The sequence below is a fragment of the Salvelinus fontinalis genome, chromosome 38 (genome assembly GCF_029448725.1).
Source record: "Salvelinus fontinalis isolate EN_2023a chromosome 38, ASM2944872v1, whole genome shotgun sequence".
NCBI lineage: Eukaryota > Metazoa > Chordata > Actinopteri > Salmoniformes > Salmonidae > Salvelinus > Salvelinus fontinalis.
Genome location: NC_074702.1, coordinates 28,500,530 through 28,517,661, shown reverse-complemented (window position 1 = coordinate 28,517,661; position 17,132 = coordinate 28,500,530). Strand labels below are relative to the sequence as shown.

The following is a 17,132-nucleotide window of genomic DNA, read 5'->3' as shown; positions in this document are numbered from 1 at the left end:
GTTACAATTACTCTTTAAACATGTTACCTTTTCCCAATCCGACTTAGTGAAAGAGAAAAAAATAAAATAACCTGCGTCATTTGCAGTTAACTCAAAAAGTAGGTCAAACATTGATTCTCTGGAAGACGTACCCACACAAAATGCATTTTTTTATCCAGTTCCTTATAACAAACCTTTATACTATCTAATCGATTGGTCATGTAATTTATCAATGCAGAAATGACATAGTCTTCACCCTGGAGCACCATGTGCTGCCTGCGCACATTTATCTACGGACTAGTATTGAGTAATTGTGGCACCGATGTGTTCTGTAGCCAGGTGCGGACTGGCCATCTGGCATTTCATGAAAATGCCAGATTACCTGTCTGTAGCAAAGAAGTTTGAGGGTCTGTGCTCAGGCTAAGGGGAATGGTGACCGGTGCGTGAGAGAAAAAATGACCATGGAGTACAGCAGGTGCTCACACTCAAACCGTAAAAAAGAAAAACCAAGGAGGCCGAGAAATATACTTCATTTAATTCCATGCTGGAAAGAATACAATAGGTGCTAATGGAAAGTGCAAAAAGTGCTCTGTGTTCTGCCCTGATACAAATATGTATCCAAAGGGTGCATTTTTTTATACAAACCAGACACCTTATCCTCTGCTGCCAAACTCACCGACAGCCGCTGAGGAGGAAGCCATTTCATTGACATGTTTAGAATGCAAATGGACATGTTGGGAAGAGGAAGAACAGAACAGCCCAATAAAACAAAATCCTGCCAGCTTGTCTGTGGGAGTGAGGTGTCCTACAAAACAAGAAGAACACACAAAATGGAGAGGTGTAAAGTGAGGCTTTTCTCATGACAAACAGAGTGTCTGATTGGTGTTGCAAAACGGGTGAAACATGAATATAAGTTGCTATATTCATATGCAAAATGTGTAAGTAACATAAGCTGTACAAAATATTGCATTTATAGTCATGGGGCATTGTTTTGACCTTATCTGTGTTATCTTATTCCGATAAGGAGAAGAGAGTTTCTCAACTTGGAAAACATTGTTTAGTTTATATGACATTCAGTATTTAAAAGAGATTAACAAGCTCTAACAGCCTCTGGCGTAGAGAGCGTGTTTTTATGTGATGAGGCCGCTAAGGAGAGAATGTTAAGTGCAGGTAATGATTCTCACAGGAAGCGGTGCCTCCCTGATGTTAAGTTGAAGCTTTGGTTGTGGGGAAAATAATATGGGGAGAAAGCCAGGGCATTGCATTTAAGAGTACTCAGTGCTTCTAAATCCACAGACAATATAACTCCCAGAAAGGCTCTGATTGTCCTTTTTCAAACTGACGATGGAGCAAGCAGTCTCCTTTTTTTATGAGACACTTCTGTGTAATGCATTATGAATCTATCTTAAGCATGTGTGCTTTGGTCAATGCTGTTTTAAGGAGCCATGAGTAGTTATGAATGCTTTTTGCAAGTCGAATATTGTACTATGGTTGATAGGGGGTACTGTGAACGCATGAATTTCACACAGGTGGATCACAGCAAATGTATGTAATATATGTGTATGTAATATGTATGTAATATTACAAGCATCAATAATTAACAGTGAATTATTGTAATGTTTGTTTGTGTCAATGAATCCCATAAGGGACGGGATGCCAACTGGTGCTTTGGCACAAGAATAGAATGTCCTTCATTCATTCATTCAGCATCCCTGAGCCTAATACCTTTCTCAATGAAATTGCCATTTTGCCGTAGTGTGTATTTAGAGTCACATCCCCCATCCTGTAACATACTTTAGATTGGATTTTTTTTGGTCATAGTGTTTTGCAAGGCCTTTCACATGACGTTACTACTTGAAACGATGACGTCAGCACCGAGCCATTCTAGCTGCAGCAGCACTGCAGTCACTGAGATTGTGTCGCTTTGCTGACTGGATCTGTATCATTGTCTTCTGCTCTGAAAGGACATTTATACTTCTTTGGCTTAGAAGACATGAAGTCCTTCTTCAAGGAGATGTATAACGCATTAACAGAGTTTTATCTTCTCGGCAGCACTATATGACCAATCCGTTTTTTTTGTATTTAGTAGAGTGTTCTAGGTGCCGTGCACTCCAGCTGACAACGGCATTTTATGGCCTGGAATCCAATTGGGCTGCCAGTTCCAGTTCCTTACCAGTTTGACTTCTGAGCTGGGTGTCCTCCTATTCTTAAGTGATAGTTCTTACCTTGGAGTGTTACTGTACTGGCCTTGTTTAGCCACCGGGGAAGGCTGTCAAATCGCAAAGGACAAATCCAATCAAATTGGGTAAGGAAGGTTAAAAAGCTGACCACTTTACCTCCTCTCAGTGGGGTGGTTACTCTTCAAAATTGCCCTCATAAATCTTCTCAGTAAAGTAATGGAGGGCACTGAACACAACCTCTGGTGGAGAGGTTGTTTTAGACGTCGACAGGGACAGAAAATAAAGTAACTTTAACCGTGAGTCAAAAAGCAATTGTAAACAAGATATATGGGAATTTATCTGACGGAGGACCTCACAATGTCATACTAGATGCTGTGGGAGGCAGTCTGGCCAACCTAAGTAATTGAACATTTATGTCCTGAGACTGATAAGCCATTTTCAACCTGTCAAATGTAAGTTGTCACAAATGGATGTATGTTATGCATGCATTCTTTGTGAGACACTGCTCTACACAATTAAAAATCATGCAAAGAAGAATACAAAACACAAAACAGACACATTGTAATCTCAAAATGCATGCAACAGCCCAAATAAAAGAAAGCATATAGAACATATGGCTGTGGCAAAGGAGGTGGAACATTTCACAGGCAGAGAAAGAGCAGAATCACATTTAGATGTGACCTCTTTGTCTTGCTGACATTATTTTAATTGGACGCAGGCCTAGTGTCAGGTTTCTTTATGAAACCCCACAGCGAAAAAGCAAACACGTGTCACTTTATTATTTCAAAAACACCAGAATAGATTTCTGTCTGTTAAGCTTGGTGGTATCAGAGGCTGTGTTCCAGGCTGACTACATTGCAGATGCATGCCAGATCTCCAGCCCAGACCACCCACTCCATTACTGCTTTGATCTCCTCCAGTCATTTCGGAGATACCGGTCAATTAAGTGTCGCATTGCGCCCCTCTGGAGGAGTTTCATCCCGGGGGTTATCACTATAATGAACAATTATATGTAGCTTCCCTCGATGGGCAGGTGGGGGGGGTTGCATTCATTTGTGAGCTGTGCTCGGATTTTCCTCTTGTGGAACAATAAACCTGATTCTGACCTGAGTATGATATCTCACAATGCATGTATAGGTGTTTAAAATTGCAACTAACCTCATCATATGATATAGCAATCAGATACCTGACTCTGCAGTCGATAACTTGCACACAACTATTGAATGGTGCATGAAACACAAGTGGAATATTGTCAGCTTGGAACATGACCATTATCTTAAAATGAACTCTCCACCCAGACTGGGGGTTTGTGTTGATCCAGGAATCCTACTGTATCTGGCATTAGAGTTTGGGATCGCCCCCCCAAAAATTGTGCTGATCCGCTTCCTTCATAACCAGCCAATTGTGGTCAAATTAAAGTATAATCCATTTTCCAAACTTAGGAAGGCTGCCAGGTACCTATATATGCCCCTTTAGTTGTTTTCCATCTGAGACTTTGAGTAAGACCAAGAGTGTGTGTGTTCCATTAATCACCTTTATGTGAAAAAGCAACCTTATAACCATTGTGTTTGTTATATTCTGTAACAGTTGTATTTAAAGAAGATGCATATGTGATGTCAAACATCTCCATTATAAAAGCTATGCTAAACTTTGGCCTCTGGGGATACTCTTGAGTCAAAACGGGTCTCCTAAATGGCCAGAAATATTGTCTAGAAATGACCTAATATATCATGGAATATGTATATGAACCATACAGCCAAAATTCAAGCCAAAATGTGAGCTAAACAATTAGCGACTGAATACCTATAGTGTATCTGTATGATGACTTTTGTTCCCCCTCACCCTGTCTGCCATCCAGGCTCTGAGCTGATGCCCAAAGCCCTGTCCACCAGGATCATCGGAGGCATCTGGTGGTTCTTCACCCTCATCATCATCTCCTCCTACACGGCCAACCTGGCCGCCTTCCTCACCGTGGAGCGCATGGAGTCGCCCGTGGACTCTGCCGACGACATCGCCAAGCAGACCAAGATTGAGTACGGCGTGGTCAAAGACGGGGCCACCATGTCTTTCTTCAAGGTATGTGTCTTTGAAGACGGGGGTCTGTCTTTGCTTTGGTTTTGAGTTGATTTCATTACTCAACAATCTGCCAGGAACCTTATCTGAAAAGAACATAATTCAATCTCTTCATTTCAATTCCCCAGTCATTTTAAGCAGTTTGAATGCAGCCCCATTGATTGAAGCACGCTGAGTACACGCAGTTATATTGTCATGAAACGTGTTTATGAAGAACTAAGACAAGATGCTGGATCAGTACTTTTTTTATATACTGTACGGTTCTCAATAAAATAAAATAATATTCCAGAAAATATATATATATATTTTTTCCAGTTAGATCTTAATTCCCGCTGCAAAAGCAAGTTCTCCACTTCTCCACGCTGTTTGATGTGATCCTCCATAATGATTTTTTTATTTCAAAGTTTCAGCTTTTGCCCTGCAGGGTTCTCAGCTTTATTTTATTATTTTGAGTTTCGCCTCAGATGCTGAATAACATGTAAGGGTTTGCTGTTTTTCTGTGTAAGAAATGGAAAATATCGGACACAGTGCTATGGAAAATGTTTTATGGACAAGGGAAGGTCCATATGTTTATGGCACACAATAGCAACGATAACAGATCATTTTACCCAGGGTGATTGTCCCAGTTTTACACTTTCAAATATTCTCTGTTGAATAGTTCATAAATACTCGATGTAATATGTGTGCCTCTGCTAAAGAGTGTGTCTGCAGTTTCCACTGCCCTGACAATATAATTGAAGATGTATTTTCAGTTGACTTCTCTCTTCTCTCATTTGCTATTTCCATCATCCCTATTTCCTTTATATTGGTTTATTCATAATACATTAAATTAATATTATACTTATATTATATTTATTGGCACTTTAGGATTTTGAAAAGTGTGTTACAAATATTTTTATTAACATTCATAATTTATCTATTTCTACTCTCTGTTAGCAATATGTCTCAGCTGCTCTATGACCCGATCAGAATATCCACCAATAGAATTTTCACCCACATAAAGATACCCAGTGACCACCAAAAAATCCACTAGGAGAGAAAGAGAACATTAGTAACCATTCTATTCCATAAGGCTTGATTAACATGGAGTTCAATGAGGGATTAGGCATGGTCCATGGAGTAACTAGAATTTGTGATTATACCAAATTAGAGTCATCAGTTGCCTAACCATTGGAACTACTGGCTATGGTATAAACCAGGGGTGGCCAACTCTCTTCCTGGGGAGCTACTGAGTGTACAGGCTTTTGCTCCAGCCCCTACTGAAACACACCGTATCCTACTAATCATCTCCTCCTTAGAGCCTTCAGTACCTAATGGCTGCCTGTCTACCCTGAGCTATACACATCTATTTGAACCTTCTCTAAATAAAAGATTATTGACAATTAGTCAAGAACTTGCTGTAAGTTCTCGGAACAGTAAAAAGTGGATTTTACTCTTTAAGCGTGTTTACTTTGATTAGTGACATATATGATTGCAGTGTTATTAGTCAGAGGAGACACAGGTGTCTATAATTACCTCATCAGTTGCAGAGCTCAAGTGCCCTCGGTTCCTTCTCGTTATCACTGGGAGGGCTAACGAGCTCGACTGAAGCAGATGAGGGAGCTGATAAATACTGAAGAGGTCGGGGAGTAGCTGTAGATATGTCAAATCACACTGCATGGAAGGGCACTGTAGGGCAAAGTAGATCTTTGCACTGTAATCTCTGGCACACTTACAGTAGCGCTATGCTGTCTTGACAATCAGATGTAATGTATGTGTGTCACCTGCACGTCTAAATACATGTATTCACATTTTAACCGTCAATGCAGGAAGTAAGTAACTAAAGAGCTTTAACATCCTTCATATTTTCAAATGACTATGGTGATGAGTCAGTAATTATCTCAAATTTGGTATGGAATAACATTTGACCCCTTGTCAAATAGCATGAAATATCACATAGACAAACGCAAGGCTAATAGAGAGGAACTCAATTAATCCAGCCTTTTTCCCTATTTCCTGTGGATGAAAATAGATGACATTACCTCCCCTTACTAAATTATTATATCCAGTGGCACACGTCACTTTTTATATATAAAAATAAACAATAGGTGTATGAAAGTATATAAGTGTCAAAGAAGATATAGGACTTGAAAGCAGTGGACGTTAAAGCGGCATTGCACAGTGTATTCCTTTTCTTGGAGCTCAAGGCTCCAATCCATTCCTTTTTTCGTACAATTATATACTTCTCGAAATGGAGAAGTGTGGGAAAAGGATAATAACAGCATGATAGATGCTCAAGATTGCCAGAGTATTTTCAACACCAATACTATGTGCTACAAAGATGAGAGGGCTTTACTGTAATGGGATCAACACAGTGTAGAAAACATGTTCATTTAAAAAAAGAACTGTGTAGACTCAATGCCCCTTTGACCAGGTGTAATGCACAATCTGAGATTCAACATTGATTGTACTTTCAATTCTTCCCCTTACAGAAATCAAAGGTTTCTACTTTTGAGAAGATGTGGGCCTTTATGAGTAGTAAACAGAGTACGTCGCTGGTCAAGTCCATTGAGGACGGCATCCAGAGGGTTCTGAAGTCTGACTATGCCTTGCTCATGGAGTCCACCACAATCGATTACATTACCCAGCGGAACTGCAACCTCACCCAGGTTGGAGGCGTCATTGACAGCAAAGGCTACGGAATAGGCACTCCCATGGGTAAGATGGAACAACATCTGTACCTTAATAGATATAATAGCTTCTTGAGCTAGCTCTCCATAACTCCAGCTCTCCATAACTCCTGCAACAAGCACCATCCCCCACTGATACACTGGTAGGAGGTGGTCCTTCAAGCTGGACAGAAACAAATAGCACATTAATCCTATATTTGTGCTTTCGATGCCGAGCATTTCGATTAACTACTACTGTGCTACTTTTGTATTTTACTCTTGGTATTTCTGTCATTTTTGGACTATGTGTGTATTGTTCAATTATTGCTAGATATTTCTAGATATTTGGGGCGGCCGGTACATGGTGGTTAGAACGTTGGGCCAGTAACCGAAAGGTTGCTGGGTTGAATCCCCGAGCTGACAAGGTAAAAATCTGTCATTCTGCCCCTGAACAAGGCAGTTAACCCACTGTTCACCGGTAGGCCTTCATTGTAAATAAGAATTTGTTCTTAACTGACTTGCTTAGTTAAATAAATAAAAAAGATCTATTGCTGCACTGCTGAAGCTAGAAACATAAGCATTTCGATGCACCTGCGAAAACATTTGCAAAACTGTGTGCACGACCAATAAACTTTGAATTGATTTACAGTACCAGTCAAAGTTTGGACACACCTACTCTGTCCAGAGTTTTTCTTTATTTTTACTATTTTCTACATTGTAGAATAATAGTGAAGACATCAAAACTATAAGATAACACAAATCATGTAGTAACCAAAACATTGTTAAACAAATCTAAATATATTTGAGATTCTTCAAAGTAACCACTCTTTGCCTTGATGACAGCTTTGCAAACTCTTGGCATTATCTCAACCAGCTTCATGAGGTAGTCACCTGGAATGCATTTCAATTAACAGTTGTGCCTTAAGTTAATTTGTGGAATTTCCTTCCTTGTTAATGCGTTTGAGTCAATTAGTTGTGTTGTGACAATGTGGGTTTGGTATACAGAAGACAGCCCTATTTGGTAAAAGACCAAGTCCATATTATGGCAAGAACAGCTCAAATAAGCTAAGAGAAATGACAGTCCATCATTACTTTAAGACATGAAGGTCAGTCAATACGGAACATTTCAAGAACTTTGAAATTTTCTTCAAGTGTAGTTGCAAGAACCATAAAGAGCTATGATGAAACTAGCTCTCATGAGGACCGGCACAGGAATGGAAGACCCAGAGTTACCTCTGCTACGTTGGATAAGTTCATTAGAGTTACCAGCCTCAGAGATTCCAGCCCAAATAAATGATTCACATTAACAAGTTTTAATATTTTTAATTTTTAATTTCACCTTTATTTAACCAGGTAGGCCAGTTGAGAACAAGTTCTCATTTACAACTGCAACCTGGCCAAGATAAAGCAAAGCAATGCGACAAAAACAACAACAACAGAGATACACATAAACAAACGTACAGTCAATAACACAAAAGAAAAGAAAAATAGAAAAATCTATGTACAGTGTGTGCAAGGGTAGAAGAGTAGGGAGGTAGGCAATAAATAATTACAATTTAGCATTAATACTGGAGTGATAGATGTGCAGATGATGTTGTGCAAGTAGATACTGGGGTACAAAAGAGCAAGAGGGTAAGTAATAATATGGGGTGAGGTAGTCGGGTGTGCTATTTACAGATGGGCTGTGTTTTACTTAGTTTTACTAGCATTTAAAAGCAGTTGGAGGCCACGGAAGGAGTGTTGAATGGAGTTGAAGCTCGTTTGGAGGTTTGTTAACACAGTGTCCAAAGAAGGGCCAGATGTATACAGAGTAACAGACACATCTCAACATCAACTGTTCATAGGAGGCTGAGTGAATCAGGCCTTCATGGTTGAATTGCTTCAAAGAAACTACTACTAAAGTACACCAATAAGAAGAATAGACTTGCTCGGGTTAAGAAACACACGCAATGGACATTAGACCGGTGGAAATCTGTTTTTTTGGTCTGATGAGTACAAATTCGAGATTTTTGGTTCCAACCACTGTGTCTTTGTGAGACGCAGAGTAGGTGAATGGATGATCTCCGCATGTGTGGTAACCACCGTGAAGCATGAAGGAGGAGGTGTGATGGTGTGGGGGTGCTTTGCTGGTGACACTGTCTGTGATTTATTTAGAATTCAAGGCACATTTAACCAGCATGGCTACCACAGCATTCTGCAGCAAAACACCATCCCATCTGGTTTGCGCTGAGAGGTCTATAATGTATTTTTCAACAGGACAATGACCCAAAACACACCTCCAGTCTGAGTAAGGGCTGGCCTCCACAATCACCTGACCTGAACCCATTTGAGATGGTTTGGCATGAGTTGAACCATGGAGTGAAGGAAAAACAGTCAACAAGTGCTCAACATATGTGGGAACACCTTCAAGACTGTTGGAAAAGCATTCCAGGTGAAACTGGTTGAGAGAATGCCAAGGGTGTGCAAAGCTGTCATCAAGGCAAAGGGTGGCTACTTTGAAGAATCTAAAATACATTTTGATTTTGGTTACTACATGATTCCATGCGTTATTTCATAGTTTTAATGTCTTCAGTATTTTTCTACAATGTAGAAAATAGAAAAACCCTTGAATGTGTAGGTGTGTCCAAACTTTTGACTGGTACTGTATATTAATATGCAATGACAACATATACATTTGAGCCATTTGTGCTGAAAACACCCCTGTGGCCTCATCAACGAGATCCAGCTAGTGGTTTATCTTATCTTTCAACCAGTCTAAAGCAGACCTGTTGCTTGCCTTACAGGCTCTCCATACCGGGACAAAGTGACCATCGCCATCCTGAGCATCCTGGAAGATGGCCGTCTGCACATGCTCAAGGAGAAGTGGTGGAGCGGCAGCAGCTGTCTGGACGAAGAGCGCCGTGAGAAAGCCGGCCCCATGGGCATTCAGAACCTGGGAGGGATCTTTATAGTGCTGGCGTCTGGCCTGGTTCTCTCCGTCTTTGTGGCTATAGCCGAATTCATATACAAGCTAAGGAAGACGGCGAAACGTGAGCAGGTAGATATTATCCCCATGAATCTGATTCAAGATTGTTGATCAGTAATTTATGTACTTGATGTGATTATTTTATTAATGACATTGTTTGCATGACGTAGAGTATATATTGGTTAATTTTAGATCCTTCACTTGCCTAACTGTGCTTATTTCTAACAATATGAACACAACCTTAAAATCCAAGCTGTACTCTGTCCATTTCAGTTCCCTTTATTAAAGGGATTTGCGTTCCCTCAAATAATCCCTGTGCTATTTGGCCATAAAATAGAACATTTATTTAATTTTAACAGGCATAATTGCAAATTGGAGCATGCCGAATTAATCCGTTATTAGTCATTGCAGATGTCAGAATACCATTAATCTCAACAGTTGTAAATCGCAGATTGGAGTTATGCAACTAAGTGGGTTGTGTCAAGCATGCTTGTATAGGTAATGGGGTAAGAATACGGCTCTGTGTTCAATCTATCTGACAGAGCAGGAACAGTGCACATTGCGTGGGTTGCATGTGGTGGGGGTTGCAGTTTGACATGGCTGTCAGCGATGGGAGAGGAACAACATGCATGAATGTGCTATGGCTAATGTGTTTTGCACTCTTGATTTTGTTGACACTCTATGCTGTCAGAACCATTTAAAGCTAAGGCATTTACCCCCCATCCCTTTCCCCCCCTTCTCTCCCCTCATCCTCGCCCTTTTTGCCCAGAGGTCTTTCTGCAGTGCCATGGTGGACGAGATCAGACAGTCGTTCACCTGCGGGACGCGTGTGAAACACAAGCCCCACCACCAGGTCCCGGTCAAGACGGATGCAGTGATCAACATGCACACGTTCAACGACCGACGACTCCCGGGAAAGGACAACTTGAGCTGCAACACTGGGATGACCCCCGTGTTCCCGTGACAGTTTGCGCCTCCCAGAGAAAGAGCCTCCTGAGCAATGTGGAGGGCGTGATTGGTCCCGAAACCTGGGACAATGGAATCGAGGGGATCACCAGATTCACCATCAACCACAGCGACATAGGGACACTAACGAAACATGGAACACTATCTAAACATGGTACTATCAAAATGGCAGCATCGGCGACACAGGTATGACAACGTTCACCCATGTATTCCAAAAGAGACAGAAAAAGATAGAGAGTGAGGTGGAGGAGAAGAAGCATCTCCAAATAATCTGTATTCAAGTCCGATGTTTACGTACGTAACACAAAAAATACACTCACCAAGGAATCACAAGATATCCAAGGAATCCTTGATTGACAACAAAGATTCAACCTTTTTATTGGACATATGGCATAAAGACAGAGTTGGCTTCGTTGAGCATGGCAATAAAAGAACTACAGACAGACATGGGAAATGGGGTTTTGATGGGAGATCAGTTATGTCACACATAGCACATCACGATCATTCAAAGTTAAAGTTCTGACCGATTCTTTTTTATCTTGTCTGGAGGTCCTTTGGCAGCAGAAAATGATGTTACCTCAAACCTTGTACAGACATAACATTGGGTTCTTGATTTGCTCTCTTTGAGTCACCGTCTATTTTGTGGGAGGCGTTTTTAAACGCATGGCTTGGACCATCGGTCTTCTATAATTCCACTGCAATAAACACGTCCTTAGTACATGCAGAGGACAGCAATGGAATCCCAACAGTGAGCAAATCCCATAGTAAGAGAGAGAGCATTGGTCACTCAGTGAACTAGGTTTGCAGATGACCTTTAATTGACGAAACATTACTGTTCAAAGAGAGAGAGATATCACTGAAGCTATCCTGAGATTTTAATGGGGAGACGTTGATTTATTGTTAATGAATAACGTTTCCACATATGGTGCCATTTTGTTATTGTGACTAAACACAAAGTAGGGCCCTATTTGTTTTGTGCTTCACCACATTATTTTCAGACATATGTTTTGTGGACGCTAAGATAATTTAGTATGTGAAAAAAATTAAGAACAATGAACTAGCCAACTGGCAAAGAGATGCCCGTAAAATAAAACTAAACATTGGATGTATTTGTAAATTAGACTATGTTCAAAAAGAATATCCATGGCCTTTTTCCTCTTTACAACACCGGGTCATGTGTTTCTATCAGATATAATGACTTTTTTGGGCGTATCTTATTAATCAAACAAACAAATATACATTACCCATGGGATAATGAACGAGGAGTGATTTGCTTCAACGTATTCATGTACCAAAATGCAAGTACATAACTTGAAGTGTTTACTCTTATTTGGCTCCCAATGATAAAGGACATGAACCCCCGTGTACTTGTTGCACTACTAGTCTATATTGTCCTCTAAAATAACTACCTGGCCTCATTACTTTTTTCGACATTTACACGTTGAACAACTGTGCGATTTAGGGGTATAAACTGAATTGACTTCCTCATAAAAGCATAACATGTTAAACCCAATCATACCATTCATGTTTGAAGGGTTATGGTTAGGGTTATAGTCAGCTAGCTAGTTAGATGGTTATGGTTAGATGGCTAGTTAGATGGTTATCTCTAGTTGGTTATCTCTGCCCATGTCCACTTAATAAACATTTCAGAGAAATGTGTCTACATTGGCTTTTAGTTGTCTTAAAAAAAATCAATGGCAATATAGCATTTTCAGAGGGTAATTAGCCATCTGTTTCCATTTTGTCAAAGTGTCTCTACAATAAGGCCCCTCAGAAATAGCCATGTTATAATCGCACAACGTCCATTGAATTGCTTTTGCTGCTTGCGATGAATTACCATCTAACCCTTCTGACTGCTAAACAGACACTCAAATCTAAAAATATCAGTGATATGAAAGAAATGCGGAGAGCACAGAACAGATGTACAGACTTCATAGTCACTGTTTTTAGCTGTTTGGTTTTAGTTCTGTAATTGCAGGTGACTGTAAATGACTTGGTTTAGTAGTGTGTTGGGCGGAGGACAATGGACAAGGGACCGTATGCGTAAGAAACAAATGCTGTCATCATACTCTTCCTTCTATGTGTGTTTACTTTGTGGCCACGGCAACAGTGAATGTCCTTGGGACTCGCACATTATTTAGCTTATTCATATTGCAGGGCCGATCTAAAAGCTTTGTGGCAGCGTTACCGAACGCTACGCTACAATTACGGAAATGAGATAGGCTAGCTCTGAGTGGCTGACAAGACCCTTTGGTTTTGCATATGATTTTCATACTGTGCACTAGAGATAGATATCATTAAATTAGTCAATATCCCAAACCAATATCATGCTCAGATGATGAGATGAACAAACAGACGGAAGATCTGAAGTTTGGTTTTCTGTGTTTATGTCGTCTGTAACGCCTATAAACTGTATATCTGCAATGAGTATTGAGCTGTAGGATGCTAGGAGTCTATATGTGAGCTGCCGGAATAGGGAGCTGAAGAGACAGCATACCTCTGTGAGGTTTACAATATTGATAAAAAAGACAAACTATCTTGGGTTCCTTTTTTTCAACATTAACAATGTAAAGATTCAAGGAAACTTAAATCTGTGTGACTTATTATTGGTTTGGTAGAAACTCATTGTATAAATGTTAATCAACCTCCATCTGCAAAGTAGAGTATATGTAGATAAGATGAACAGGAGAAAATGTATTTTGCTAAATTTTTACCGGTAAATACATACATTTTTGTTCTCAGCCAAACACAATTTCTTAATTTAAATTTGGTTTCATATGCCACGTTAACCTGTACCCCACTCCCACTTCCCCATCCTCCATATTAATTTATACGATTGGAATGGATTATAATATATTATATTGGATTATGATCATCAAGAGTAGAATATTATATGTAAATCTTATTTTATCACACCTAATATATTGATATGAGGTGTATGTGACGTTGTGATATTGAATTCCCCAAAACTGTAGCGGAAACTCATTTAGAATAGATTTTGTATGATCTCGCTTTTCTTCTCTTTTGAAACCCATGATGCAGTTGGGCAAAGACTGGTTGTTACACTACAGGTTGGACTACCTTCCAGTTGAATTCCCCTTTGACTGCAAACACAAGTTACTTTATTGCTTATGTTTTTGTCAATCCACATACTCGCCAAAATAATTGTGCTGAAAATGGACATCCATGATCCATTTGAAAACAATTATTTGAATTTACTACCAAGATTTTAGTTCAGTTAATTCAATCCTAGTTCAGTTAATTCAGTCCCAGTTATAAAGCATACTGTCTTTTTTATACCAAAATGTGAATCCAGTTATTTTACAACATTTTATGAAATCTAAGATAAAAATAATGAAAAAAATAAAATGACACATAATATGTGCAGTATGTGGTATGAGTTACACTTTAGTAAGCAATCGAACAGTCAAAGCGCTAGGTATTTATTTATGTTTTGTTTTGAGTTGAGCTGAATTAGGGTTAATAACCCTAATAATAGGGTTAATATGTTGGTGCCGACCAGGGTTTTCTTTGTGGACATGCAGAATTTCTATGAATATAGTTTTTTGTAACGTTTTGTAACATTTTCTGTTTACCTAATAACTGTATGTGTTAAGAGAAGACTATTATTAGAATAACCAAGTCAAACATGGGGAACTATAAAATCATAGAGAAGCTTTTGCGTTATTTTCTTTTTAACACACTGTGAATAATTCAATTGTACAGTTTGCTGTATGGGTTATATGATTTTAAAGTTTGAAATAAAAAATGTAAAACTATATTACTCTTGTTTGAGTCCTATTATTCATAGACACTGTGTCAGTTGATAGAGATGAGATTCATACAACTAAACCTGAGAATACGTTGTTGCTATGCAATGCTATACATTGTAGTCTACCCAACATATTCTCAGGTTAAAATCTCCAGCTGTCTCTCCGATTGGTCGACTACAATGTATTGCAACAATGTACAGCACAGATTGAATGCAGGTCTGAACATCTACTCTGGAATTCTATGTATTAACAGGTTGTTTTGCACTACTAGTGGAGCGGTACATTATATTCTCAGGTTGTTTCACATTTGTATTCTTCTCGGTATGGAAAGGTAAACTTTTCACACTGCAGTGTATCCAAACTCTCTCTGCAGAGCTGGCTCAAGGAGAACTTTGTTGCCATTTGCCGTATGGATCCATTCACTCGGGGTGGAATATCCCTTTGAAGTCATGCTTTCCCTGAGCTTGCTGATACCGAACCACTGAAGTATAAGTGCACGGTGACATGAAAGACAGGAGGGCGCCACAGAGAAACTTGTGCATTTTTAAACCTGCTATTTACAAGATTACCATTGTGACTCGCTAAGACATGCATATCAAGCAGGGAGAGTGGAGAGAGTAGTGCATGTTGGAGTGGTAAGTGACTGAGCTGTCTAATGTGGGGGGCACTTCTGCTACGCGAAAAGATGGATCGCGGCCTTCTGAGGAGAGTTCATCTGCAGTGACCGCATCTGAGACTCCAGGGGTAACTACTGATACACACTGAGCGACCATTTGTCTATTTCATGACTATTACTCAATGGCAAAGATCCATACATGAGAGCATCGAAGCCTTCTTAGAAATGGTCTCTTCTGCTATTGTCTGTTACTGTGACATTTAATGAGGAAGAGCAAGCAGAGATACATTCTAACATAACAGTCTTTGTCTAGGCCTTGATAGAGATTGCCAACCATCATCCCTTATACTATCCCAGTAATCATCATCATCATCGTTTGGCTGCAGAACAGTTGTATAACCGACATAACAAGTGACAGAATAAGTGACAGAATGCAATATTTCAAGAAAGGAAGCACATAATACATAGTCCGTCCATTGAATCATGGCCCAAGACACACTACAGTACATCACCAAAAGTATGTGGACACCTGCTCGTTGAACATCTCCATCCAAAATCATGGGCATTAATATGGAGTTGGTCCCCCTTTGCTGCTGTAACAGCCTCCATTATTCTTGGAAGGCTTTCCTATAAAAATTGGAACATTGCTGCTGGGACTTGCTTCCATTCAGCAACAAGAGCCATTAGTGCGGTCAGGCACTGATGTTGGGTGATTAGGCCTGGCTCGCAGTCGGCCATCCAATTATTCCTGAAAGTGTTGGATGGGGTTGAGGTCAGGGCACTGTGCAGGCCGGTCAAGCTCTTCCACACTGATCTCGACAAACCATTTCTGTATGGACCTCGCTTTTTGCACGAAGGCATTGTCATGCTGAAAAAGCAAAGGTTCTTCTTCCAACTGTGGCAACAAAGTTGGAAGCACAGAATCGTCTAGAATGTCATTGTACGCTATAGCGTTAAGATTCCCCTTCACTGGAATGAAGGGACCTAGCCCGAAACATGAAAAACAGCCCCTGAACATTATTCCCCCTCCACCAAATTTTAAAGTTGGCACTATGCATTGGGGCAGGTAGCGTTCTCCTGGCATCCGCCAAACCCAGATTCGTCCGTCTGACTGCCAGATGGGGAATTATGATTCATCACTGCAGAGAATGCATTTCCACTGCTCCAGAGTCCAATGGCAGCGGGCTTTACACCACTCCAGCCAACGCTTGGCATTGCACATGGTAAACTTAGGCTTGTGTGCGGCTGCTCGGCCATGAAAACATATTTCATGAAGCTCCCGACGAACAGTTCTTGTGCTGACGTTGCTTCCAGAGGCAGTTTGGAACTCGGTAGTGAGTGTTGCAACCGAGGACAGATGATTTTTACACGCTTCAGCACTTGGCGGTCCCGTTCTGTGAGATTGTGTGGCCTACCACTTTGCGGCTGAGCCGTTGTTGCTCTTAGACATTTCCACTTCACAATAACAGCACTTGCAGTTGACCGAGGCAGCTCTAGCAGGGCAGAAATTTGATGACATGACGTGTTGGAAAGGTGGCATCTTTTGACGGTGCCACGTTGAAAGTCACTGAGCTCTTCAGCATGGGCCATTCTACTGGCAATGTTTGTCTATGGAGATTGCATGGCTGTGTGCTCAATCCTATACACCTTACAGCAATGGGTGTGGCTGAAATAGCCGAATCCACTAATTTGATGGGGTTTTCCACATACTTTTGTATATATAGTGTATCTCAAAACAATTATCAATAGTCCACAGACTGAAAACATCTGACTGGTGTGTGTTTGTGTGTGCGTGTGTGCGTGTGTGCGTGTGCTCGCATCTGATCACGGAGCGAGCCGGCAGACAGACAGAACTGCGACAGAGAGAGATTAACCTTGCTGCCGCGGAGTTGCCAGACGTCGGTGTTAAAGGAAGCAGGGGAACCCGGCGCT

At 40.5% G+C, this 17,132-nt stretch overlaps 1 protein-coding gene across 1 annotated transcript in view; it reads left to right on the top strand.

Moving 5' to 3' along the window:
* The window catches only part of LOC129838062 (glutamate receptor ionotropic, kainate 3-like), a 128,656-nt gene extending 114,064 nt beyond the window's left edge, over window positions 1-14,592 (top strand). The window contains exons 13-16 of the mRNA XM_055904741.1: window positions 4,018-4,235; window positions 6,704-6,929; window positions 9,664-9,917; window positions 10,617-14,592. Coding sequence (XP_055760716.1) covers window positions 4,018-4,235; window positions 6,704-6,929; window positions 9,664-9,917; window positions 10,617-11,003 — 1,085 coding nt within the window. The 3' untranslated portion in view covers window positions 11,004-14,592. The remainder of the gene's footprint in view (window positions 1-4,017; window positions 4,236-6,703; window positions 6,930-9,663; window positions 9,918-10,616) is intronic.
* Window positions 14,593-17,132: the final 2,540 nt, after the last annotated feature.